This window comes from Protopterus annectens, chromosome 7.part0 (genome assembly GCF_019279795.1).
Source record: "Protopterus annectens isolate FY-2018-M chromosome 7.part0, PAN1.0, whole genome shotgun sequence".
NCBI classification, from domain to species: Eukaryota; Metazoa; Chordata; order Ceratodontiformes; family Protopteridae; genus Protopterus; species Protopterus annectens.
In genome coordinates this window covers 739,952,672-739,980,574 of record NC_056739.1, presented here as the reverse complement: position 1 = coordinate 739,980,574, position 27,903 = coordinate 739,952,672, and the positions used below count along the sequence as shown (strand labels likewise).

The window sequence follows — 27,903 nt, the reverse complement described above, 5'->3', positions numbered from 1 at the left end:
CTTGTTCCCAGAAAAGAGGGCACTTGGCGCTCCATCCTGGATCTATCCAAACTGAACACCTCCTTGGTGGTCCCCAAATTCAAAATGCTTACTTTGCAGCAGCTCCTGCCTATGCTAACAAAAAAATGCCTGGCTTGTGACACTAGACCTAAAGGATGCCTACCTCCACATACCCATCAGGGAATTGTGCAGAAACTTCCTGCACTTTAGAGCAGGCTATCAACACTTTCAGTTGTCTGCACTGCCTTTTGGCTTATCTACTGCTCCCAGAGTATTCAACAAATGCTTGGTCCTGGCTATAGCATTATGCAGACAGGGAAATATACAGAATTACCCTTACCTGGACAACTGCCACATTAGGTCTAAGTGCAAAGAAAAGTTGCTCCAGGACCTTCTCTGTCAAATCTCTCCTTACTTCCCTAGGGTTCACCATCAACAAGAAAAAATCGAAACAAAACCCCACCAGGAAAATTATTTTCCTGGGAGCTGTGCTAGACACTGCATCCCAAATGGCCTTCCTATCCCCAGAAAAACAGAGCTTCCTGCCTCTCTACTTCACCCAGCTGGCTTCCAGAAGCCACCTCACTGTAAGGAAACTCCTGTAAGCCCTAAGATACATGGCATCTAGCATCCTTCTTATCCCTGTCACCAGGCTTCACATGAGAAAAATTCAGTGGTACTTAAAGAACCTTTGATGTCAGCACTCTCAGCCCCTAGAGACCACATTCCCTCTGATCCCAAGGGCCGAATTTCTCTGATGGGCAGAGGCCTGTGCCATGAACAAGGGTCTTCCCTTCGACCTCCTCCCTTCCGGTCAGACCATCCCCACCGACACCTCAGACATTGCTTGGGGTACTCACCTAGCAGGCAGGTGTACCCACGGCCTTTGGAATGCCCAGCAACTTCACTTGCACATCAGTCAGAAAGAAATGATGGCAGTGCAAAAGGTTCTGACTTCCTTCCAGCCCCATCTCAGGCCAGGGATCCTCCTTATAAAAACAGACACCACAGTGATATGGTACATCAACAAGCAGGGGGGCACCCAATCTTACCCTCTGTGCAGGTTAGCCATGAGTCTCTCTGGATTACAGCCACCTCCATGGGGCTACATTTAATTGCCCAATACCTACCAGGGGTCAACAACACCCTGACAGACCACCTAAGCAGAAACTTACTAAACCCCCACAAATGGCAGCTCCACAGAGAAATCTTTCTGCAAATCACTCAGGAGTGGGGGACCACAGAAGTGGATTTCTTTGTCTCGCACCTCAGCCACAGCTGCAGAGATTCTGCACCAGGGAGGTTCCACCTCTTAGCATGGAAGGTGGATGCCTTGACCTTCCCCTGGAACTCCCTCTTTGTGTATGCATTCCCTCCTCTGCCCCTTATTCCCAAGGTTCTGATCAAAATAAGAGAGGAGAGACCAAGGGCCATCCTCATTGCTCCAGACTGGCCCAGACAGCATTGGTATCCTCTGTTACACAGCCTGACCTTACAGCCCCCAAAGCTGCTTCCCCTGATGTCAGACCTCTTAAACCAGGAGGGGGGAAGGTACTGCACCCAGACCTACAGACTCTCAATGTTTCAGCATGGCTTGTACACTAAAAACTAATAAGGAGTCCCTGTTAAGCAAACAGGTCATGGACATCATCACAGAGGCCAGAAGGCCCAGCACAAGAAAATCATATTCAGGAAAATGGAAAAGAGTCTGCTCCTGGAAACAATCAAAGGGGAGCAGTACCTCCCAACCTTCCATCCCTCTCATCCTGGATTACCTTGCAGAGTTGCTCAATAGTGGCCTCTCTTTCTCCTCTATTAAAATTCATGCCTTAGCCATTTCAACCCATTATGATTCAACCCACCCCTCTTCTCTCATCCTTTGATTCAACAATTCCTCAGAGGGGCTTCTAATATCAGGCCTCCCACAAGGCCTCCCATGCCACCCTGGGACCTGAATTATGTGTTAGAAAAACTAACCTTACCTCCTTTCGAACCTGCTGCTTCTAAATAATTGAAATACCTCTCATGGAAGATTGCCTTCCTACTAGCTATCACATCAACCAGAAGGGTCCTGGAACTTCAAGCTCTCATGGCTGTTGAGCTAACCCTTCCTTTATGCCGAAGGTGGTATCTGATGTGACCCTTAACCAGGCCATACACCTTCCCACATTCTTTCCCAACCCTCAAAACAAGAGAGAAAGAATCTTACACTCACTAGGCATACATAGGCAACTCAGATACTATCTGGACTGTACTAAGCCATTCAGAAAAACAGACCAACTACTTGTAAGCTTTTCCCCAGGGACAGAGGGGAAGCCCATCTCCAAACAAACCATTTCCAAATGGATTTCACACTGTATCTATTTTTGCTACAGGCTACATGGGAAACCGATCCCTAAGTCTATCCGTACCCACTCCACTAGGTCAACCTCCACTTCCACTGCCTTCCTCAGAGGAGTACCCACCAGGGACATCTTGGAAGGGGCCACCTGGACTTTTGTCCATACCTGTACAAAACATTACCACCTACTCCTCTTTTCTAAGTCTAGGGCAGGGTTTACCTCTGCAATTCCGCAGGGCCTCCTAACCCATACCTAGGACTCACCCTATTATTTCACCCCTTTCCACAGCTTTGGGAATCCTCCCACAGGTGATGACTGCAACAGTGAAACTGAAGAACATAGTACAGTTGTGTACACTTACCGTAAATGTAGATGTTTGAGTGTATTCACTGTTGCAGTCTTGGTTTCCCTCCCTCTCTCCATCCCCCATTTAACATAATTCTTCCCCTAGTGGGACATAAGCTTCCCTAGGTGGCTTTTAGCCACCAGGACCACTTCTTTCTTTTCCCTTGTGCTTCTGATGTGTTAGGACAAAAAAAATGATGTAATGACTTTGGCTGCCTTGCTTTATAGCACTGATGGCCTGACATCAGAATACAGGCAATGGCAGCTGGTGCGCAAAAACATTGATTCTGGTGTTCGGGCTGACCAAGGGCTACCAGAGCAGGGATAATCCACAGGTGATGACTGCAACAGTGAACACACTCGGAACATCTACATTTATGGTAAGTGTACACAACTGTACTTTCCCCATCCAGTTGTCCAAGTTGCACTAGAATTGGGTTAGGTAAGAACTCTGTTTTACATGGATGATGTGCCTGTTCCAGAGAAAAGGTAGTGTCTGGGAATACATACCTGTCTATCCAGCAGGTCCTGTTTATATCACAGAAAAGGTTTAAGTGTTTAGAACAGGTAATTCTAGTGCTGTTTGTTTTGTGGATATGTAGGAGGTCCATCAGGGTGGGGTCTGACAATGCCTTGTATGCCAGACCTAGATCTCCCCTCAACAACCTGTAGGAGGCAGAATACAGGGATAGGGCTTTGAAGCAGTTTGCAAAGGACATGTTACTTACTATTCTTTTAGAGCGGAACCTCTATGGATGATACAGTTATTGGATGTGCCTGGTTAGGTACATATGAAAGGGGGCATTGTACTCAATGATAGGTCTGATGAATGCAGAATACAGTGGAACAATAACCTCTTTGGACCTAGATGTCATACCTTTGTTTATAAGTTGAACAACACTGAACGTTTTCCTCACTACTGTAGATAAGTGATGGTGAAAAGCTAGACTTCTGCTTATGTGTGCCCTATGTACCTGACTATTGAGTTGATTTTTAGGGGTGTATTGTCAATGTGATAGTTACCAGGGGTGGATGACTTACTGAAGGATACTGTTATGCATTTCTTGGCATTTAGGTTTAGTTCATGGCTCTGACACAAGTTATTTGTCTGTGTCAGCCCTTCTGTGAGAACATTAGTGTCAATGGGGATTCTGTCACTGCTCCTAATTTGGAATTCCCTGCAGATTTAGTCAGCTAGAGGACCTACTCGTAGACATTTGAATTTATTTCAGAGGATTAAATGCCAAAGAGGATCATTCCCAGGACCAATTCCTGAGGGACTCTGCTTGTGACTGGCCTCTTTATAGAGGTGGACTCCCCATTTCTGACTTCCTGGGTCCTGTCTGTGAATCTACCAGGTGACGTAAGGGTTTATATCTAAACCATTGAGTTTGTCAACAATGCCCAAGTGGAGTATTGTGTCAAATGCCTTGGCCAGATCAAGGTAGGCATGTGAACCATTTTGCTGTCATCCATTGCTTTGGTGACCTTATCAAAGAAGATGTTCTTTGTGTTTCACTGTTGCAGTCATTACATTTGGGTAATCTGCTGGCAGGTTGCCCTCAGTCGGCCTGAATAACAAAGTCTTGGGTCCTGTATCGGTTGATGTCTCCTCTTCCATGACGTCAGATCATCAGGGGTATAAAACATGCAGCTGACGCCATTTTATTCAGTCTTTCTTGCCTCACAGTGCCCGAAGCAGAAGCAGTTCGCAAGTGCCGATCGGCCAACTCCTGAAATTTTCGTATTCGAGTTTCAGAACCGAAGTTTTCAAACTAAAGCTAAGTACCCCGTTGGGGAAACTTTTTCTTGCTCCTTACCGATGTCAGTAAAAGTTAATAATTGCATTACTTGTGGGAAGCAAATACCTCATAAGGATTTTCATTTGTACTGTATTCCTTGCCTAGGCCCTGATTACAACGTGCCTTGCTGTCAGTTTTGTGCTAAATTTAACCAACGCACTATTAAGCGTTGGTATATTTTTGCTTCTAAGTATTTTGGTTTAAGATTTAACTATCCTGAAATGTCATCGGTTAGCAATCCGACTACTGGAGTTCACAAAAAACGCAAAGAAAAAGACAGAGACAGACTGTCGAGGTCCAAAACCAATGATGAAGCTTCTCCTAAGCCAGTCACCGGTTCACCGGTACTCAGTGAGACGCTTTCGCAGCCCCTGATACCTGCTACTTTTGAGTTGCAGGCCTCTACTGGGACCCATTCAGAGTCCGGTATGCCGTGAGATTTTCAGAGTATTGAACCCATGGATGTCTCTCCCTTAGATGGATCCAGAGCCGCTGAGCAGGCACCGGCTTCTGAGGGTGTTTTCAGACCTCAACATTTTTATATTAAACCGACGCAAGCAACAAAAACAAGGTCAAAAACAACTTCTATGTCTAAAAAACTGAAGCATGAGCCACGTGCTCAGGCCCCTATACCTAAAAATCAGATGATCAAAATGGCTGAGGATTTAATTACCTTGATCAGGGGTTCCCAAACCTCCCCCCCCCCGCTAAGAGGCCTAGGCAAGGCACTGATTATGAATCTTCAGATTAGGTTTCCATTTCTTCTGATTCCTCTTCTGATCAGGAATTTTCTATTCCTCCCTATGAGGATTCTGATGCAGAGGAATCCATCCCATCTGCATCTCCTCCTGAGGATTACTCTTTTGGAGAGACTTTGCATACTTTAAGGGACCATTTTCACTGGGAGAGTCAGGACTTCTCTGAATCAAAAAAGAGGCTTAGAGATTTCCTTCTTCTTCCTCAGCATAGGCCTTTAGCAATACCTCCTGTATTAGACATTGTTGATGATGTGTTCTCGGAATCAAGCATGGCTCCTGATTCCCTGCCTCTGGCTCCTAGTAAGCCAGACTGATATTACAGGGTTCCTGACTCCCACAAATTTCTTTTCAAAAATCCTGCTTCTGATCCTGAGATTATCTCTCAGGGTCCCAAGGGTGTAAAGGCTTCTACAGCCAAAAATCCTACCTCTTCTGATAGAGACTCCAGGGCGCTGGATAGATGGGGTAAGAAGGTTTATATGTTTGTAACCTTGGCAATCAGGGCTTTAAACTGCCAGTTTCATATGCTTAAATATCAACAGCATGTTATGGGCTTACTGAAACAGAAAATTGTGTTAATTTCTGATTGTGTGGAAAATAAAGAGTTACAGGATTTATTGCATTCAGCAGAACAGGTTGAAAAGCATACTTTGCAATGTGGTTTTGATTCCTTGGAGGCCTCTTTTAGGGCCGTCGTTACTGGATCTGTGATTAGAAGGCATGCCTGGCTCAAGGAGCAAAATCTGCCTGATCATGTTAAAGCTAAATTGTTGGATGCCCCTTTGCAGCATGATACTCTGGCAATAAGGCAGAAGATGTTTTAAAGAAAATGGAAGACAAAGCTAAATCTATGCAAACTGTAAAAGATTTCTTGCAAGTGCAGCCACCCAGGTTCAGTAGACACTGGCCTACTAAAAAGTGGTCCTTTCCTGTGTCCAACAGAGCCAATCAGGGCAAATCCAGGTGCTCAAAAGGCTCCAGATATCAATAACAGGGTTCTTACAGATCAAAGCAATGGGGTGCCTCCACCTCCAAATCTGGAGGAAACAAAGCACAACCCTACAGTAAGCAGTCTCAATGACTTTCCTCTACCATCACTAAGCACTTATCTTTTGGCAGCCCCCTTGGGGGGGGAAACTAGCACTTCATGATCAAAACTGGCATATGTTCATCGTGTTACACTGCTGCAGTCATTACACTTGGGTTATCCTGCCGTCAGGCAGTTCCCCAGTTGGCCTGAGTTCCAAAGTCTTGGTCCGGCGTCGGTTGCTGTTGCCTCCTCCCTTACGTCAGAGCGACGGGTATATAAGATGCAGCCGACGCCATTTTCTTCAGTCTTTCTTGCCGCGCAGTGCCCAAAGCAGAAGCAGTCCGCAAGTGCCGGTCGGCCGACTCCTGAGATTTTCATTCCGAATCCAGAACCAAAGTCTTCTGCAAAGCTAGGTACCCCATAGGGGAAACTTTTTCTTGCCTCAGACCGATGTCAGTAAAAGTTAATAACTGTGTTTCTTGTGGGAAGCAAATACCTCATAAGGATTTCCACTCCTATTGTATTCCATGCCTAGGCCCAGACCACGACGTCACTGGTTGTCGGTTTTGTGCTAGGTTTAACAAGCGCACTATTAAACGTCGGTTTGATTTTGCCCGACATTATTTTGGCAGAAAATTCAATTACACCATGCCGTCAGAACTTCCGATGACCGGATTACATAAAAAGCGCAAGGACAGGCATCCGAGGCCCAAAACTGACGATGAGGCCTCTTCTAGGCCGGTCGCCGGTTCTCCGATTTTCAGCGAGGCACCTACGCAGCCCCTGACGACTGCTTCCACAGAAACACAGACTACCTCCGACTCCCACGTGGAGCTGGCTGGGCCTTCGGACGCTCTAGGTTTTCAGCTCACCGAAACTAACCCTTCAGAGGGAACCGAAGTAGCTGAGCAATCCACTGCTTCAGAGGGTGTTTTCAGACCTACCCAGTTAACCATTAAACCCTCTGCTAAGTCTAAGCCCCCATTAAAAACAAAGAAACAGACACAGCATTCTCCAGGCTCCCATGCCTAAACAAATGCTAAAAATGGCCGAAGACCTTATTACCCTGATCAGGGGGTCCCATCCCCCTCCTGATAAAAGGCCCAGACAGGATGCAGACTATGAATCTTCCGACCAGGTGTCCATTTCCTCAGATTCATCCTCAGACCTAGGATATTCTTTACCGCCTTATGAGGATTCTGATGCTGAGGAATCAGTTCCATCAGCCTCTCCGCCTGAGGACTTCTCCTTTGGGGAGACCTTACATACCATGAGGAAGCATTTCCATTGGGAAGGCCAGGATTACTCAGAATCCAAGAAAAGGCTCAGAGACTTCCTTTTATTGCCTCAACACAGACCCCTTGCTATTCCGCCAGTGTTAGATATTGTGGATGATGTGTACACTGAATCCAGCTTAAACCCTGACTCCTTACCCCCAGCCCCAGTTAAACCCAATAGATATTACAGAGTCCCTGACTCTCACAAATTTCTGTACAAAAGCCCTGTTGCTGACCCTGAAACTATTTCTCAGGGACCCAAGGGGATTAAGGCCTCATCAGCAAAAAACCCAGTTCCCTCTGACAGAGATTCCAGAGCATTAGACAGATGGGGAAAGAATATATATACGTCTGCAACTCTAGCAACGAGAGCCTTGAATTTCCAGTTTCACATGCTAAAATATCAGCAATTTTTGATGTCTCAGTTGAAACAAAAGATGCTTCCAGATTCAGATCCTCCTAATTTGAAAGAAATGCAGGATTTATTGCATTTAGCTGAACAAGTGGGAAAACATACTTTGCAGTGTAGGTTTGATTCCTTAGAGGCCTCCTGTAGAGCAGCAGTTACAGGCTCTGTCATTAGAAGGCATGCTTGGTTAAAAGAACATACGTTACCAGATCATGTTAAGGCCAAATTGTTGGATGCACCTTTACAGCGGGATGTGTTGTTTGGAGTTAAGGCAGAGGAGGTATTAAAGAAAATGGAGGATAAGGCAAAATCTATGCAAACGGTGAAAGATTTCTTACAGGTTCAGCCTCCCCGTTTTAGCAGAAATTGGCCAACAAAGAATTGATCCTTTCCAGTCACAGACAGACCTCAAAGGGGCAGATACAGACATCCAAGAGGTAGAGGTCGGGCACAAGGCCCTTACAGGCCTCGACAATGGGGTACACCGGGCCAGAAAGAAGGGGAAGACAGGCCTCAACCTTATAAAAAGCAGCCTCAATGACTTTCCACTACAGCTGCCAAACAGCTCTCTCATGGCAGCACCCTTAGGAGGAAAACTGGCACTTTTCTATCACAATTGGCATTGCATCACCAAAGACAAATGGGTTCTCAACATTGTATCTCAAGGTTACAGGTTCCACTTTCACACTCTGCCAAGGTTAAAAGGAATGCCAAATCTGCCACCAAATCAATGGGCAGAGGCTCAAAAACAAATTACAGCACTCATGGACATGAGAGCTATTCAATAGGTACCACCACAGGAGCAAGGACAAGGATTTTACTCAAGACTCTTTTTGGTTCCCAGAAAGGACAAAGCCTGGAGACCCATTCTGAACCTTTCTTCTCTAAACACTTACCTGGATGTTCCAAAATTCAAAATGTTAACACTACAGCAGCTTCTTCCCATGCTGGGCAAGAAAGCTTGGTTCGTGACTTTGGACCTCAAGGAGGCATACCTGCATGTCCCTATGAGACAAAGCTGCAGAAGATACCTCAGATTTCTAGCTGGTTCAAAGCACTATCAATTCTCTGCACTGCCCTTTGGCTTATCTACTGCGCCCAGGGTCTTTACAAAGTGCCTGGCACCAGTAATTGCATTTTGCAGGCAAAAAGGAATTCAAATTTATCCATACCTGGACGACTGCCTGATTCACGCAGACAGCAAGGACATTCTTCTAAAGCATCAGGCGTACGTAAAAAAGTTATTAAATGAAAAGAAATCAAAACTAGTGCCCTCACAACAGATAATATTCCTGGGTGCCAGCTTGAACACAACGGCACAGATGGCTTATCTCACGCCAGACAAGTAAGGACAACTGACTCAATACTTTAATTTGATGGCAACAAAGACCCAACTCCCTGCAAGAAAAATTCTGCAGGCCTTGGGCTACATGGCATCTTGCATAATACTAATTCCATATGCCAGACTGCATATGAGGAAACTACAATGGTACCTAAAGAGTATATGGTCTCAGTACTGTCAAAATTTGGAAACAGTTATACCACTAATTCCTTGCCTTCAACAGGAGTTTCGATGGTGGGCTCAAGCTTGTCACCTCAACAAGGGACAGCCTTTTACTCAACCCACAGCCAGGCAAATACTGACAACAGATGCATTGGATTACGCCTGGGGAGCACACATGGCAGGAAAATGTATTCAGGGCGAGTGGCCCACAAAGCAAAGACATCTCCACATCAATCAAAAAGAGATGCTAGCTGTACAAAATGCAATTATAGCTTCCAAGGATCTGCTGCAACCAGGAAAACTACTACTAAAGACAGACAACACCACAATTATGTGGTACATAAACAAGCAAGGGGGCACACACTCCTACCCCCTCTGCAGACAAGCCATGACCTTGTGGAACACAGCTCTAGACTACCAAGTTCATCTGCAAGCACAATTCCTGCCAGGAGAGAAAAACACACTGGCAGACGACCTAAGCAGAAACATCATGGACCCCCACGAATGGGAGTTGAACCCACAAATATTCAGAATGATCAAAAAAAAACGTGGAGCCCGGACATAGATCTGTTTGCATCCCCAATGAACAGCCAGTTACAGAAATTCTGCACAAGGAGCAACCATCCACAAGCATGGAAAGTGGATGCCGTCTCATTCAGCTGGAAAAACCTGCAAGTATACGCTTTCCCCTCCTTTACCTCTTCTTCCAAAGGTACTCATAAAAGCCAGGCAAAAAGAGCCAAAGATGATCCTGATTGCACCAGACTGGCCACGCCAGCACTGGTACCCAATCTTAAAGAACTTAGCACAAGAACCACCATGGATTTTGCCTCAAATCCCACAGTTGCTAACACAGCACAGCAATCAGATACTTCACAGCCAGCTAAAGACCTTAAATCTAGCTGCATGGAAAATTCCTTAGTCAAGCAAGCAATGCCTCTCTCCAGAGCTGTTATGGATGTCATTCTGGAGGCCAGAAGGCCTAGCACCAGGAAAGCCTACTTAGATAAATGGAAAAGATTCTGTGCCTGGAACCAAGCGCACAGCCTTGACCCTCTTTTCCCAAACATCCCTCAGATACTTCAATACTTAACTGAGATGCTGGACAAGGGCCTCTCCTTCTCATCCATCAAGATCCATGCCTCAGCCATTTCTGCTCATTACAACACGGATCCACCAATTTTTTCTAATCTTTAGCTCAAACATTACCTCAGAGGGGCTAAAAATATAAGACAGCCCCGTAGAGCACCTACAGCAACTTGGGACCTCAACTTTGTTTTGGAAAAACTAACTTTACCTCCTTTTGAGCCAGCTAACACAGCAGAATTAAAATACATCTCTTGGAAAACTGCTCTGCTACTGGCAATAACATCAGCACGAAGAGTTTCAGAATTACAGGCACTAATGGCAGTAGAACCTTTCCTCATCTTCCACCAGGACAGGGTGTCTTTAAGAACTAACCCTACGTTTATGCCAAAGGTGGTATCAAGTGTGGCTCTAAACCAAACTATTCACTTGCCAACTTTTTATCCTAAACCACAGAACAAAGGTGAGAGACTACTACATTCTTTGGATATTCACAGGCAGTTACGCTTCTACTTGGACAAAACCAAAGCTTTCAGAAAATCTGAGCAATTATTGGTAGCATATGCTGCAGGAGCACAGGGAAAAAACATTTCAAAACAGACTATTTCAAAATGGATAGGACATTGTATACATTTCTGCTACACTCACCATGGGAAACCTGTACCTAGCAGCATTAGATCTCACTCCACCAGGGCAACAGCCACTTCAACTGCCTACCTCAAAGGAGTACCTACCAAGGATATTTTAGAAGCAGCAACATGGAGTTCAGTGCATACCTTCACCAAACATTACCATTTGCCTTTATACTCCAAATCCAGAGCTGGCTTTGCCGCTGCTGTGCTGCAGGGCCTTATAGCCACCCCTAATGCCTTATAGCTCCAGCCTCCCTACCTCAGCTTTGGGATTCCACCCAAGTGTAATGACTGCAGCAGTGTAACAAGATGAACATAGTACAGCTTTGTACCTACCATAAATGTAGATGTTCGAGTGTAAACACTGCCGCAGTCCAGGTTACCTTCCCTCCTTCCCCTCTTACTTTCTGGTACGTACCTATGTCTTTTTCCTTTTACTACCTATGGGGAGTATTTGCTGGTAACTAAAAATGGTTGTTTGCTTTTCTTTTGTATATTTTACTAGCAATTTGAATTGCCTACCTATTTGGGGGCACCTAACATCTGGGGCAAGAAAAACTGAAGAAAATGGCGTCGGCTGCATCTTATATACCCCTGTCGCACTGACATCAGGGAGGAGGCGACAGCAACCGACGCTGGACCAAGACTTTGGAACTCAGGCCAGCTGGGGAACCGCCTGATGGCAAGATAACCCAAGTGTAATGACTGCAGCAGTGTTTACACTCGAACATCTACATTTATGGTAGGTACAAAACTGTACTTTAATTACCCAGGATAAGTGGGTATTAAACATAGTATCCCAGGGGTACAGATTTCATTTCCATACTTTGCCATTTCCAAATGGATGGCCGGATCTGCCACAAAATCAGTGGGCAGAGGCTCAGAAACAAGTCTTGTCCCTCATGGATATAGGGGCTATTCAGCCGGTACCAGAAAAGGAAAAAGGACAAGGTTTTTATTCAAGACTTTTCCTGGTACCCAGAAAAGACAATTCATGGTGCCCAATACTGGACTTATTAATTCTGAACACATTCCTGGACATTCCAAAATTCAAAATGCTGATTTTACAACAGCTACTGCCTATGCTAGGCAAGAATACTTGGTTAGTAACTCTAGACTTAAAAGAGGCATACCTGCATATCCCAATAAGGGAATCATGCAGAAGATACATCTGCTTTAAAGGAGGATGTTCATCGTGTTACACTGCTGCAGTCATTACATTTGGGGTATCCTGCCATCAGGCAGTCCCACATTCGGCCTGAGTTCCAAAGTCTTGGTCTGGTGTCGGTTGCTGTCGCTTCTTCCCTGACGTCAGTGCGCCAGGGGTATATAAGATGCATCCGACGCCATTTTCCTCAGTTTTTCTTGCTGCGTGGTGCCCGAAGCAGAAGCAGTTCGCAAGTGCCGGTTGGCCGACTCCTGAGATTTTCGAAGTCGAATTTCAGATCCGAAGTCTTCAATAAAGCTAAGTACCCCGTTGGGGAAACTTTTTTCTTGCCTCAGACCGATGTCAGAAAAAGTTAATAATTGTATTTCTTGTGGGAAACAAATACCTCATAAGGACTTCCACTCTTACTGTATTCCATGCCTAGGCTCTGATCACGACGTCACTAGTTGTTGGTTTTGTGCTAGATTTAACAAACGCACTATAAAAAGACGTTTTGATTTTGCTTTGCACTACTTTGGCCGAAGGTTCAATTATACGATGCCGTCGGATCAGCCGACGACCTCAATACCAAAAAAACACAAAGACAAGGATAAAGACAGGCATCCGAGGTCCAAAACCAACGAAGAAACCTCTTCTAGGCCAGTCACCGGTTCGCCGGTTTTCAGTGAGGCGCTATCGCAGCCCCTGACACCCGCTACCTCAGAGCCACAGGCCGCCTCAGACTCCCACGTGGAGACATCTAGGCCTCTGGAAACTCAAGGTATGGGGCCTACGGAAACTAATCCCTCAGATGGGTCCGGAGCCGCTGAGCAGGCATCGGCTTCTGAGGGTGTTTTCAGACATTCACAACTTACCATTAAAACAACAGTCAAGACAAAGGTACCATTAAAGACAAAGAAACAAGTACAGCATTTTCCTGGACAGTCCTCCATGCTTAAGAAACAGATGCTTAAAATGGCCGAAAACCTCATTACTCTAATCAGGGGTTCCCATCCCCCTCCTGCGAAAAGGCCTAGGCAGGATACAGACTATGACTCCTCTGATCAGGTTTCCATTTCCTCTGATTCCTCATCAGACCAGGGATACCCTCTACCCCCTATGAGAACTCTGATGCTGAAGAATCTATCCCTTCAGCCTCTCCTCCTGAGGATTACTCTTTTGGGGAAACGTTACATACCATGAGGGAGCATTTCCACTGGGAAAGCCAGGATTACTCAGAATGCAAGAAAAGGCTCAGGGATTTCCTCTTATTGCCTCAACACAGGCCCCTGGCTATTCCGCCTGTGCTAGATGTTGTGGATGATGTGTTCTCTGAATCCAGCTTATCTCCTGACTCTTTGCCCCCTGGTCCAGCCAAGCCAGATAGGTATTATAGAGTCCCTGACTCTCACAAGTTTCTTTACAAAAACCCTTCTGCTGATCCAGAAACTATTTCCCAGGGTCAAAAAGGGGTTAAGGCTTCCATTGCAAAAAATCCAGTACCCTCTGACAGAGATTCCAGAGCTTTGGATAGATGGAGGAAGAAAGTATACACTTCTGCAACTTTAGCAGTAAGAGCTTTAAATTGCCAGTTTCACATGCTTAAGTACCAACAATATTTAATGGCTCAGTTAAAACAAAAAATGCTTGCAAGCACAGAAGCTCCTGATTGTAAAGAAATGCAGGATTTATTGCATGCAGTTGAACAGGTGGGAAAACATACTCTGCAATGTGGTTTTGATTCTTTAGAGGCCTCTTGTAGAGCTGCAGTTACAGGTTCTGTGATTCGAAGACATGCTTGGTTAAAAGAACAAAGTTTACTTGACCATGTTAAGGCAAAATTATTGGATGCTCCTTTACAGCATAATACTTTGTTTGGTTTTAAGGCAGAAGAGGTGTTAAAGAAAATGGAGGATAAAGCTAAATCTATGCAAACAGTCAAGGATTTCTTACAGGTACAGCCACCTTGGTTTAGCAGAAATTGGCCAACAAAGAATTGGTCCTTTCCAGTGTCAGACAGGCCACAGAGAGGCAGATACAAACGCCCAAGAGGCAGATCTCAACCCCAAGGCTCAAACAGACAACGACAGTGGGGCACCTCAACCCCAAAAGGTGGTGAGGACAAGTCTCAACCATACAGGAAACAGTCACAATGACTTTCCCCTTCATGCGCCAAGCACGTCCCTTTTGAAAGCCCCCTTAGGGGGAAAACTAGTACTTTTTTCTCAAAACTGGCAAACAATCACCCAAGACAAATGGGTCCTGAATATTGTGTCTCAAGGTTACAGATTCCACTTTCATACTCTACCAAGGCTAAAAGGAATGCCAGAACTGCCACAAAATCAATGGGCAGAGGCACAACAACAAATTTCAGCCCTCATGGACATGAGAGCTATTCAAAAAGTACCAAAACAGGAACAAGGACAAGGATTTTACTCAAGACTCTTCCTGGTCCCCAGAAAGGACAAGGCCTGGAGGCCCATACTAGACCTTTCAATTCTGAATACTTACCTGGATATTCCGAAATTTAAAATGTTGACATTACAGCAGCTTCTACCCATGCTGGGCAAGAAGGCTTGGCTTGTTACTCTGGACCTCAAAGAGGCATACCTGCATGTCCCTATAAGACAAAATTGCAGAAGATACCTCAGATTCAAAGCTGGTATAATGCACTACCAATAATCTGCACTGCCCTTTGGCTTATCTACTGCGCCCAAGGTCTTCACAAAGTGTCTGACACCAGTAATTGCATTTTGCAGACAAAAAGGACTTCAAATATATCCATATCTGGACTACTGCCTCATTCAAGCAGAGACAAAGGACATTCTTCTACAGCATCTGGCGTTTGTAAAAAGGTTGCTAATTTCTCTAGGGTACACAGTAAACGAAAAGAAGTCAAAATTAGTGCCCTCGCAACAGATTATATTCCTGGGTGCCAGCTTAAATACAACGGCCCAGATGGCTTACCTCACGCCAGACAAACAAGTTCAACTAACTCAATATTTTCAATTACTGGCAAGAAAGTCCCATCTCCCTGCAAGAAAAATTCTGCAGGCCCTGGGATTCATGGCATCCTGCATACTACTAATACCATATGCCAGACTGCATATGAGGAAATTACAGTGGTACCTAAAAAGTGTTTGGACTCAACACTCTCACAGTTTGGAAGCAGTAATACCAATGATTCCCTGCCTACAACAGGAGTTTCGATGGTGGGCACAGGCATGTCACCTAAACAAGGGTCAGCCTTTTACCCAACCCACAGCCAGGCAAACTCTAACAACAGATGCTTTGGATTACGCCTGGGGAGCACACATGGCAGGAAAATGCATTCAGGGCAAGTGGACCACAGACCAGATGCATCTTCACATCAATCAAAAAGAGATGTTGGCTGTTCAAAATGCCCTAACAGCTTTCAAGGACCTTCTACATCCAGGACAATTACTACTAAAGACAGACAACACCACAGTAATGTGGTACATAAACAAGCAAGGGGGCACTCATTCTTATCCCCTATGCAGGCAAGCCATGACCTTGTGGAACACAGCTCTAACGTATCAAGTTCACCTGCGAGCCCAATTCCTGCCAGGAAAGAAAAATACTCTGGCAGACGATCTAAGCAGAAATATCATGGACCCTCACGAATGGAAATTGAATCCACACATCTTCAGCATGGTAACGCAAAAGTGGGGGTGCCCAGACATAGATCTTTTTGCCTCCCCACTGAATTGCCAACTACAAAAATTCTGCACAAGGACTTAACACAAACAAGCATGGAAAGTGGATGCTCTTCTGTTCAGCTGGAAAAACCTAAAAGTTTATGCCTTCCCGCCGCTGCCTCTCCTTTCAAAAGTACTCCTAAAAGCCAGACAAGAAAAACCACAGATGATCCTGATTTCTCCAGACTGGCCACGCCAGCAGTGGTACCCTATCTTAAGGAACATGGCTCAAGGCCCACCATGGATTTTGCCTCAAATTCCGCACCTTCTGACTCAACAAAACAATCAGATCCTGCACGGTCAGCTCAAAACCCTAAACCTGGCTGCATGGCAGATACATTAGTCAAACAGACAACACCTCTCTCTAAAGCTGTTATGGATGTCATTTTGGAGGCCAGGAGGCCTAGCACCAGGAAAGCTTACTCAGAAAAATGGAAGAGATTCTGTGCCTGGAACCAGGCTCAAAGCCTTGACCCTCTTGTTCCAAACATTCCTCAGATTTTACAATACTTAACTGAGATGCTGGACAGAGGCCTCTCCTTCTCATCAATTAAGATCCACGCCTCTGCCATTTCAGCACATTACAACACGGATCCTCCTTTAGTCTCTCATCCCTTGCTAAAGCAGTACCTCAGAGGGGCTAAAAACATAAGACCGCCCCGGAGAGCACCAACACCAACTTGGGACCTCAATTTCATATTGGAAAAACTAACCCTACCACCTTTTGAGCCAGCCAATACAGCCGATCTCAAATTTTTATCATGGAAAACAGCTCTGCTCCTAGCAGTAACTTCAGCACGAAGAGTCTCAGAGCTACAGGCATTAATGGCAGTGGAACCTTTTATAATTTTTCATCAGGACAGGGTATCTTTAAGGACAAACCCTACCTTTATGCCAAAGGTGGTATCTAGTGTGGCTCTTAACCAAACCATCCATTTGCCAACTTTTTGTCCAAACCCCCAGAATAAAGGGGAGAAACTTCTGCATTCTTTGGACATACAAAGGCAGCTATGCTTCTACTTGGACAAAACAAAGGCTTTCAGGAAAACTGAGCAACTGTTTGTTGCATATGCTGCAGGATCACAGGGCAAGGCTATCTCAAGCAGACTATATCCAAATGGATAGGACACTTTATTCAGTTCTGCTACACACATCATGGAAAATCAGTCCCAAATAACATTAGGCCACATTCCACCAGGGCAACAGCCACTTCAACAGCCTTTCTCAGAGGAGTACCTACCAAGGAAATTTTGGAGGCTGCAGCTTGGAGTTTAGTGCACACCTTTACCAAGCATTACCACCTGCCTCTTTACTCTAAATCCAGAGCAGGATTTGTCACTGCAGTTCTGCAGGGCCTCATAGCCAATTCTAATTCTTTATAGACCAGCCACCCAACCTCAGCTTTGGGATTCTACCCAAGTGTAATGACTGCAGCAGTGTAATACGAACATAGTACAGTTTTGTACCTACCATAAATGTAGATGTTCGAGTGGTCACACTGCTGCAGTCCAGGTTACCCTCCCTCCATCCCCTCTGAACTAGCTGGACTTATCTATACCTTTCTATCCTATACAACCTTTGGGGTGTATTTGCTGGTAACTGAAGGTATTGTTTTTATTGTATATTTTTGATTAGCAATATGTATTGCCTACCTACTTGGGGGCACCTGACATCTGGGGCAAGAAAAACTGAAGAAAATGGCGTCGGATGCATCTTATATACCCCTGGTGCACTGACGTCAGGGAAGAAGCGACAGCAATCGACGCCGGACCAAGACTTTGGAACTCAGGCCGACTGCAGGATCGCCTGACGGCAGGATAACCCAAGTGTAATGACTGCAGCAGTGTGAACACAGGTTCACAGGTGTGTACTAGGCTAATGGCCCTGGAGCCTTTACAAGCCTAGCCCATAGATGTACCCTGGTGTCGGGCCTCCCGACGTTGGTACCCAGCGCCTCTATCAAGTAGAGCCACTGGAGCGATCCCAGGGGCAAACCCCCCACCTCCCATCCACTCATCAAGACCCCTCCCAAAGAGGGCCAGTGAGGCGCTCCGCCCGACATGCACGGGAAGTCTATTCCAGAACATGGGCAGTCCCTGGGTGAGGAACCCGTCCCCCCAGCCTGTTCTGTTCATTGTGGTAATGAGGTTGAGGTCTCTGGAGTGTGTGGTGCGGAGGGATTGGGATTTCTTTAGATGTAGCATTTCTAACAGAGCTGGGTCAGACATGGTTTTGTAAGTCAAGCAAAGATTGCCTCTTAGTAGATGATATGAGACAGAGAACAGCTTGAGTTTTTTTGAGTCTGTCCGTGTATGACAAGTGTTTAAGGTCTAGGATCCTCTTCATGAGGTACTTTTGTGGCCTTTCCAGCTGCTGCATGTATCTAGTGAGGTAAGTGCCAAATGAGAAATTATACTTGATGACTGGCCTAATGAGGGAAGAGTAGAGAGACAGAGAGGAGATGATCTCTTTCTACCTGGATGCAAAACCCTTAGTAATAAGATGTGTCACATAGAAGGACTTTCTGACCACAGTGGCATTGTGGTGGTCGAAGGAGAGGTTGATGTCAACCTATGTCCCCAGATCTTTTAGAATGCCTTCAGTGTTCAGTGGGCTCCCTTCAATGTGGTAATTAGTGGGAACTGAGTTTTTCCCAAAGGGGATGACAACACATTTTTTGGTATTAAGCTTAAGGCCATGGTTTCGACACCAGTCATTGGTCTCACTGAGGCCTTTCTGTAGGATGTCTACATCACTTGGGGAATTAATAACGGCTTCCAACTTGCAGTCGTCTGCGAAATTGGTCAGCCAGAGTCTCTCTGTGTTGGCCTGGTCTTCTGAGAAGTAAATGCCAAACAGGAGAGGACCTAGAACCAATCCCTATAACTCGTGACTAGTCTGCACACTCGAACATCTACATTTATGGTAGGTACAAAACTGTACTTTTTTTGCATTACCAATTCTCTGCACTGCCCTTTGGCTTATCTACTGCGCCCAGGGTCTTTACAAAGTGCCTGGCACCAGTAATTGCATTTTGCAGACAAAGAAGCATACAAATTTATCCTTATCTGGACGACTGTCTCATTCAAGCAGAGGACAAGGACACTCTTCTTCAACATCTGGCATTTGTGAAAAGGCTTCTAGCATGCCTAGGGTACACCATAAACGAAAAGAAATCACAACTGGTACCCTCTCAAATAATTACATTCCTGGGTGCAAGCTTGAATACAACTGCCCAGATGGCTTACCTCACGCCAGACAAACAAGGGCAACTGACAACATACTTCAAACAAGTGGCAACAAGAACCCAGTTGTCTGCAAGACAAATTCTGCAGGTTTTGGGGTTCATTGCATCCTGCATTCTGCTAATTCCATATGCGAGACTGCATATGAGGAAACTTCAATGGTACCTAAAAAGTTTATGGAGTCAACATTGTCACAGCCTAGAAACAATGATTCCTCTCATTCCCTGTCTACAACAGGAGTTTCTTTGGTGGGCAGAGACATGTCACCAAAACAAGGGACTGTCATTCACTCTACCCCCTGCCACCCAAACCCTAACTACAGATGCATCAGACTATGCTTGGGGGGGGGGGGCACCTGGCAGGGAGATGCATTCAGGACAAATGGAGCCCAAACCAAATGCATCTGCATATCAACCAGAAAGAAATGCTAACTGTTCAGAATGCTCTGACAGCCTTCAAGGACTTTCTTCATCCAGGACAACTACTGATAAAGACGGACAACACCACAGCTATGTGACACATAAACAAGCAGGGGGGTACACATTCCTACACACTTTGCAGACTAGCCATGGCCTTGTGGAACACAGCCTTGACTTACCAAATACATCTCCAAGCTCAATTCCTGCCAGGAAAGCAAAATACTCTGGCAGACGACTTAAGCAGAAATCTTATGGACCCGCATGAATGGAAACTGGATCCACAAATCTTTAGCATCTTAACACAGAAATGGGGGAGCCCAGACATAGATCTATTCGCCTCTCCCCAAAATTATCAGTTGGACAAATTCTGCACAAGAGCTCATCACAAAAAAGCATGGAAAGTAGATGCTCTATCTTTCAGCTGGAACAACCTCAGTCTATGCCTTTCTCCCTCTGTCTCTTCTCTCCAAGGTCTTACTAAAAGTCAGACAGGAAAAAACAAAAATGATCCTAATTGCTCCAGACCGGCCTCACCAGCACTGGTACCCACTTCTAAGGAACGTGTCACAACTTCCTCCATGGTACTTGCCTCAAATAACTCACCTACTGTCTCAGCAGAACTATCAAATTCTGCACACTCAGCTCCAAACTCTGAATCTTGCAGCATGGCTAATCAAGTAGTTATTCAAACCACACCTCTCAGTAAATCTGTGATGGATGTCATTTTGGAAGCCAGAAGGCCTAGTACTAGAAAATCTTACGCTGATAAATGGAAGAGATTTTGGAATAGACACAGCAAAGCCCAATATTCCTCAGATTTTACAATATTTAACTGAGATGCTTGACAAGGGCCTATCTTTTTCTTCAATAAAAATCCATGCCTCTGCCATCTTGGCTCATTACAACACAGAGCCTCCCCTCTTTCCTCATCCACTGCTTAAGCAGTATCTTAGAGTGGCCAAAAATTTAAGGCCTCCCAGAAGAGCACCAACTCCTGCATGGGACCTCAATTTTGTACTGGAAAAACTCACCCTGCCTCCTTTTGAAAATGCAGCTACTGTGGATATAAAATTTCTATCTTGGAAGACAGCTTTACTTTTGGCAGTCACTTCAGCAAGAAGGGTTTCAGAGCTACAGGCTCTCATGGCAGTGGAGCCTTTCATTATATTTTACCCGGACAGGGTGTCCCTCAGGACCAATCCTTCTTTTATACCTAAAGTGGTATCCAGTGTGGCTCTTAACCTGACCATTCACCTGCCAACATTTTACCCAAATCTGCAGAACAAGGGGCAGCAGATTCTGCATTCATTGATTGTACACAGACAACTAAGATTCTACTTAAACAGGACCAAATCTCTAAGAAAGTCTGAGCAACTACTGGTAGCATTTTCTGCAGGATCACAGGGGAAGGCTATATCAAAGCAGACTATTTCTAACTGGATAAGCCACTGCATTCATTTCTGCTATTAGCACCATGGTAAACCTGTGCCCAGGGGGATCAGATCACATTCCACCATGGCTGCCTCTACTTCAGCAGCTTTTCTCAGAGGGGTTCCAACCAAAGATATTCTAGAAGCTGCTACTTGGAGCTCTGTTCATACCTTTTTACAAAGCATTATCATTTACCTCTCTTCTCCAAATCCAGGGCAGGCTTTGCCACTGCAGTCCTGCAGGGCCTTATAGCTGCTCCTAATGCTGTTTAGTTCCATCCTCCCATCCATAGCTTTGGGATTCTACCCAAATGTAATGACTGCAACAGTGAAACACGAAGAACAGTACAGTTGTGTACACTTACCATAAATGTAGATATTCGAGTGTATTCACTGTTGCAGTCCGGGTTACCCACCCGCCATCCCCCATTCTATACCTTTTCTTTCCTTCACTATACTCAAAAGCCTTTGTGGTGTATTTGCTTTTAGTTGAAGGTAAAGTTTATGTTTCTAAAAATTCATTTATATATTTCCTGTTTACTTATATGTATATATATATATATATATATATATATATATATTTGCTCCCCATTTGGGGGGAACCTGACATCTGGGGCAAGAAAAACTGAATAAAATGGCATTGGCTGCATGTTTTATACCCCTGACGACCTGACGTCATGGAAGAGGAGACAGCAACCGACGCAGGACCTAAGACTTTGTTATTCAGGCCAACTGAGGGCAACCTGCCAGCAGATTACTCAGAAGTAATGACTGCAACAGTGAATACACTCGAACATCTACATTTATGGTAAGTGTACACAATTGTACTTTCTTCAGGTTGAGTAGACATGACCTACCCTTGACAAAACCAAACTGGGTTGGGTCTATTGTGTGGAGGCTTTCATTGTCATTATTGATCATTTCCATGATGATTATGTCCATGGCTTTGTATATGAGACAAGTGAGACTTATGGGTCTGTAGTTTCCAGGGTCTGTAGATGGCCCACCTTTATGCAGAGGGAAGGACTGTTGTTGCTCTCCATTCGTTAGCCATGAAGCTTGTATGGAGGCTACAGTTAGTAATTCCGGAGAGCCTGATAGGTCATGTTTCATAATATTTAGAAGGCATCGTAGGATGTTGTCTGGGCCCATCAATGCAGTGTTCTTGGCCTCAGAGAGCATTGAAGACCTGTTCCCTAGTTATAGTAGAGGGAGTTCTATTTGACGTTATTACCTGAAGAGAGGTTGAGGGGGGGAGAGTGGGGTAAAATTAGAGCTGAATTTGTCTGCCAGTAAGTTTGCTGTATATCTTCTGGCTCGTTGTAGGTGGTTCCGTTAACAGTATGCTCTACACACAATTGTGTATTGCCTTTGAGTCTGCAAACATAGCACAAAAAGCCCTGTAGTGGTCTTTAGCTTGGGAGGCCAAATTTACCTCAAATTTGGCTTTGGTAGACTGAGTTACACTGAGTTATTTATTTAATTTGATGAAAGTACTTTTATCCTGCTGGGTGCTACACCGCCTAATATTTTGTCGTGGTTTTCTTCTATTATAGAACCTATTGATGTTGTGATTCCACCAGCGTAGCTTGTTTTTTGAGTTAGTTATGTACTTCTTCCTGGTGGGTACAGCTGCCTCTATGCAACTACTAACATACAGCTGTCTCCATGCAACTGTTAACATACTTTTTAGGCTTTCCCTGGTTATATAAAACTAGTCAGATTATTAGCATTCTCTGTCATTAACTTCTGCATTCTTATGTAGCAAAAAGATATACATTGATTTGGAAAATCAAGTTTATTCTATCCTTCCAACAGGTAGCGCCAACTCGTGATTGTTTAAGGGCTGTCATGCGAATGACCTACTGCCCTCTGTGTCGTGGAATGCCTACACTTAAGTCTTGCAATGGATTTTGCCGCAACGTTATGAAAGGTTGCCTTGCCAATCAGGCAGATCTTGACATTGAATGGAATAATTTTATTGGTAAGTGTTATGTCTGTGAAATTTTAGTTCTTGGCTTTGGGATTGCAGAAAGACAGAGGACCAGACAGTTATTAAATTTGGTAGGAGGGATTCTTTTAGGTTAGAGGATGAGAAGCAAGATTGGAGTTTTCAGTCCCAACTTGTATAAGCTCTTACAACAAACTTGGAAGAGTAAAATCTGACTTAAAGCTACATGCAGCCCAAAACTGACCTACAGCAAATCACTTCTCTACACCAGAAGATTAACGTGCATTTAAGGGGCTGATTTTGATTTTCCTTTACATTTTTTAAACTTTCTGAATGGGGATCAATGCTGTAAAGTTGCTCTTATCTTCCTGGATAGAAAATCATTTAAACCTAAAAGTTGAAGGGAGAAAAATGTGGGTGTTGCAAGTGCCCGGCATTAATGGCCTGTATCTTTTAAACAAGCTAACTAGCTCACAGTAAGTTTTGTCTTCTACATAATAATTGCATTTTCTCCACAGCTGCATCATATGAACTTGTGTTGATTGGTCTGTAGAGTTGCGAAGAGGGCTCGAGGGGTGGGTTGGTATATCAGAAAGTGCCTGACACTAAGTCTGAGTTTCCTATGGGAACAATTGAAATAAACCTTATTCTGGTCCTATTTAGGTTGAGGAGTAGTGCTGAATGAACTTTTGGGAGTGGCTGCCAAAGTGAAGAATGCTTTAGATTAATGATGGAATTTATTTGGAAATGCTAGCCTTGTGGGTTAACTTTTATTTTTGTTTCCCTGTATTTTTATTTTTTTATTTGTATTTATTAACCAGGGTAGAGCACTGATCCCCATGGACCTTTTCCAGATGTAGCTCAGGGACACTGTTTGGTTAAGTGACTTGTTCAGAGTCATTTAATTAGGCAAACGGAGACTGAGAGAATAAACCCTGGACTACAAGACGCAGCTCATTAACAACTCAAATGCTGTGCACCGTCTGCCAGGTTCCTTCATTTTATGTCCTTCCTACAAAATATGCACAAGTTTCTCTGTGCAATATCTAGGATGAATTTATCCAAATATGACCTGTCATGGTTGGTTATCTATCTTTAGGATAATGAGAATTAATTTGCTTTTTTCTCTGTTTCTGTCTCTCTTTTTGACATAACAAAATTTCAGACCTGACCATATGAAACAAATTCTATTTTATGTCTGTGTTTTGAAAATATTTACATCAGCTTAAGTTTTCAGTATATCCGTACAGCTGAAGTACATTTTTGGACCACCCACCCCACAGTATTCCTCATGCCCACTGCAACAGTACCAAAACAGTAAGCCATGGGAACTAAAGTAAAGGCTGCATAAGTAATGGAGCAGCAGGCAGATTTTGATTTGAGTTGACAAGGTTCACTGCTGGGATGGGATGTAGGGATGTAGTAAGGGTGTAATTCTATGCCTACATTATCACTAATTCACTGCTTGTCATCCTGACTTTTGCACTTGCCAGTAAGAATGAATGGATTACGAGAGATTAAGTGCCAGGCTTGAGTATCTGGGTACATGAACTCTGTCAAAAATAATACTAGCTCTGGGTCTTGGTCAGTATTCTGCAAATTTATTTTACAAATGCCATTAGAAAAAAAGGTATGGCATTTCTACAGTAATTAAAACTTATTATATGTATCCTAGAAATCACCACTGCAGCACATTTCACATCCATGGGATTTTCCAGAAGCTGTCATCCATAAATATGCCTTGTGGCAGCAGTCTACTTCATAAAGCTCTAAAAGTCACCGCACTTCATGGTAAAGATGATTCCCTGCCTTCCTGCAGCAACATTGGTCAGTGCATTATTACACTTTTGGCAGTCTTGCAAAGCAACTACCCCCAGCCAGGCTACTTGTAATGGCCACTTGAGAAGGAGTTCTGCTTCAAACAGAGAGAAGGCAAAGGGTATAGAAATGGTCATAAGACATTTGTGGAAAATTAAAATGACTTGGCTAACCAAGGCATAACAAGTCAGAAGCATAGCTGGATCAGCTAGCTCCCTGTGCTGGTACTATGAACCAGAGACTCACCCCCTCAGCTCTTCTTGTGAAGAGCAACAAAAAATGCACATTACATCACTATCACAGAATAGAAATGGGTTTCTTAAAGGCAGTGTTATCATTATAACGATTGGGTTATTACAGATCCACAACCCCCCCCCAGCTTTTTCATTGAAGAACCCCAAATAAATAAAAAAAATGGACGTTCCTTATATTACACAGATGCACAACACAACCCCCCAGCCATTCAGGTCCCCTTTCTGTGCCCTCCTTTGTTGCAGTTGTGCTCAGACCTGAGCACTGTAGTGCTCCATGTGTGGCCTAAACTGAAACAACTGCTGTCTACATTGTAGCAAGCAGTTTGATACAGTTTAAAAGTAAAAAAAAAATAAATAATTTTTTAATGTATTTTTTTATTTATTTTAACTAAAACCTGAGCACTGTAACACTCCTTGCATGCAAGGTATAAACTGTGTGGCAACTAATCTGATGTTGTCATTTTCATTCATTCCTCAATGAATGGGTCTCAGATCTGAATTCGGATCCGAATTCTTCCAGACTCTTGGATCTGACTCTTGAGCTCCTCCCCTTACTCATAATGCCCCAACCCCTATATTACCTCAGATCTCATTTGCCGCTATTATAGTTCAAACTTGGATTGAACTCTTTTGAGCTCTGAGTTTGCTTTAGTCACTGTTTTGTGAGTAAAAGTAGATTTTGCTAAATTCTCTATCCTTCCTTTACTCGTTTTTCTTTTCTACAGGTTCTTTCTACCTGATATCGGGTATGTCTAGTTACCATTGCTAGTAACTCTTTTCTTTTTCTTTCCACAAAAATCTCTCTTACCCGCCTTTAGGGTAGTTATTTTTTTTTACTATTGCTGGTCATTTTCTTTCTTTCTTTCTTTATCTTTTTACTGCAAAAAAAAAAATCAAAGAGATTTTTCTTCTATCTCTTCTCTTTTACTTTCCTTTTAAGATGGCTGAAAATACAGCAGGTTTTAAAAAGTGCAGTTCCTGTAGGCTTAAGATACCCAACTCTGATGCCCACAGAGAGTGTGTCTATTGCTTAGGAGTAGGCTATCTGGAAACTCTTTGCTAGATCTGTGCATGTTCACTCACGGGCCCTAAGCAATAGACGTAACAAATTAATCTTAAATGATTTGCTTCCAGCTTCTGCTCCTTCTTCAGCTTCTATCTCAGGGGTTCAAACCCCCTCCAAGAAGTCTAAAACAGTTTTGGAACCACCCAGGTAGCATAGAAAATGCTCTCCTGCCCATTCTCCTAAATCTGCTCCTGCATCGGAGTTGCCTGCTAAGCAGTTTACGCATTCGGATTCAACAACTTTGGATCTGATGTCCGGAATGTCCAAGTTTCCTTGACCTCGAAGCCCTTGCTTCTCTCCAGAGCCTATTTCCCCTAGGCTTTAATCTCCTTTCTTACAAGATAGAACCAAGAGATTGTCTTGTCCTCCTTCCACTTCATCTTCTATCAGGTCCTCCTGAAGTGTCTCTGAAGCAGATGTGGACAGGATGATGAAGGAATTCCTCAGATCTCAAATCCAGATGGGGTCTTACTATCTCTGTCTCCCATCGGATCCGTGAGCCTTCATCCTGTATCCCATTCCATTGTCTCACCTTCTTTGATCTGAGAACCCCAAGAGTCAATGTGTAGGATCCAAAGACAGCTGCTTCTTCAACTCTGACTGTGTCCCGGACTCGTTCAGCGCCAACCTCCCCTATAGCATGACGAGTCTTGGAGCCGAAGAGTAGCACAGAAATGGGGGTTGCCTTCAACTCTTTAGAGTTTCAGAGATGTTGATTCCCCTTGGAGGCTCATCAGTGGGTAGCTCTGGTCTGACTCCTCCCTCATGACAGGAGCCTGGGCAGGGTCGGGGCTTAGCGACACCTAGCGTTTCTGCTCCAGTGAGGTTGGCTATGGCTTGGATAGGGCTTTTTCCTCACATGAGAGCATGTTCTATTCTTGTTTCTTCAGATCCTACCCCCATAGTCCCTTCAGATCAGATTTCTTATATGTTCCTAAGAGGTTACTAGGCTAACTGCCCTGGAGCCTTTACAGGCTTAGCCATGATAATCCCGAGTTGCCCTAATTATCCTTGTTTATAATTAGTGCAATTTGCAGAGCATATCTATGATAAACACTGACTGTCCCTGTCCATGAGGGACACGGGCTCCACCGCTGGGGTGAATTTGTAGTTTCCCATCCATTTGTCAAGGCTGAACTTAATAGGGTCAGAGAGGACCACAGCTTCACATGGATTGGAAAATGTCCTTCTATTCCCATGTTGCAGTATTCATACTGTGAGATTTCCAGCCCTCAGGCAACCCGACGTTGTCTCCTTATACAAAAGGTTAAGCCTTGCTGCCGTAGGTGCATGGGATGTCACACGTAGGGCCATAAACCTTGGAGTATAAATGTGACTTCAGCATGCACAGACCTCAGAACTTTTCAGCCACAGACGACGATTACTTCCACCACTTTGCTCCTACATCCGAAGACATCTAAAGATAAGTACCCCGTTGGGGTTTTTGCCTTTTCGTCCTTAAGCTTTAGCTTGATTGCTGTAGTTTTTCTGTAGCCGATGTCAGAGAAAAAGAGTAAATGTAGTTGCGGGTGCCAGATTCTGCACAAAGACTCCCACGACCGCTGTGTGTTTTGCTTAGGTAAGGAACACGACCACAAGGCCTGCTTTATTTGCCAGTCATTTGTACCCAAGATCTTACGCAGTCATCTGCCCATGTTAAATCTTTTTC

At 44.4% G+C, this 27,903-nt stretch overlaps 1 protein-coding gene across 1 annotated transcript in view; it reads left to right on the top strand.

Moving 5' to 3' along the window:
• GPC2 (glypican 2) overlaps positions 1-27,903 on the top strand; it is a 740,846-nt gene that overhangs the window by 365,222 nt on the left and 347,721 nt on the right. The window contains exon 5 of the mRNA XM_044077271.1: positions 22,964-23,129. Coding sequence (XP_043933206.1) covers positions 22,964-23,129 — 166 coding nt within the window. The remainder of the gene's footprint in view (positions 1-22,963; positions 23,130-27,903) is intronic.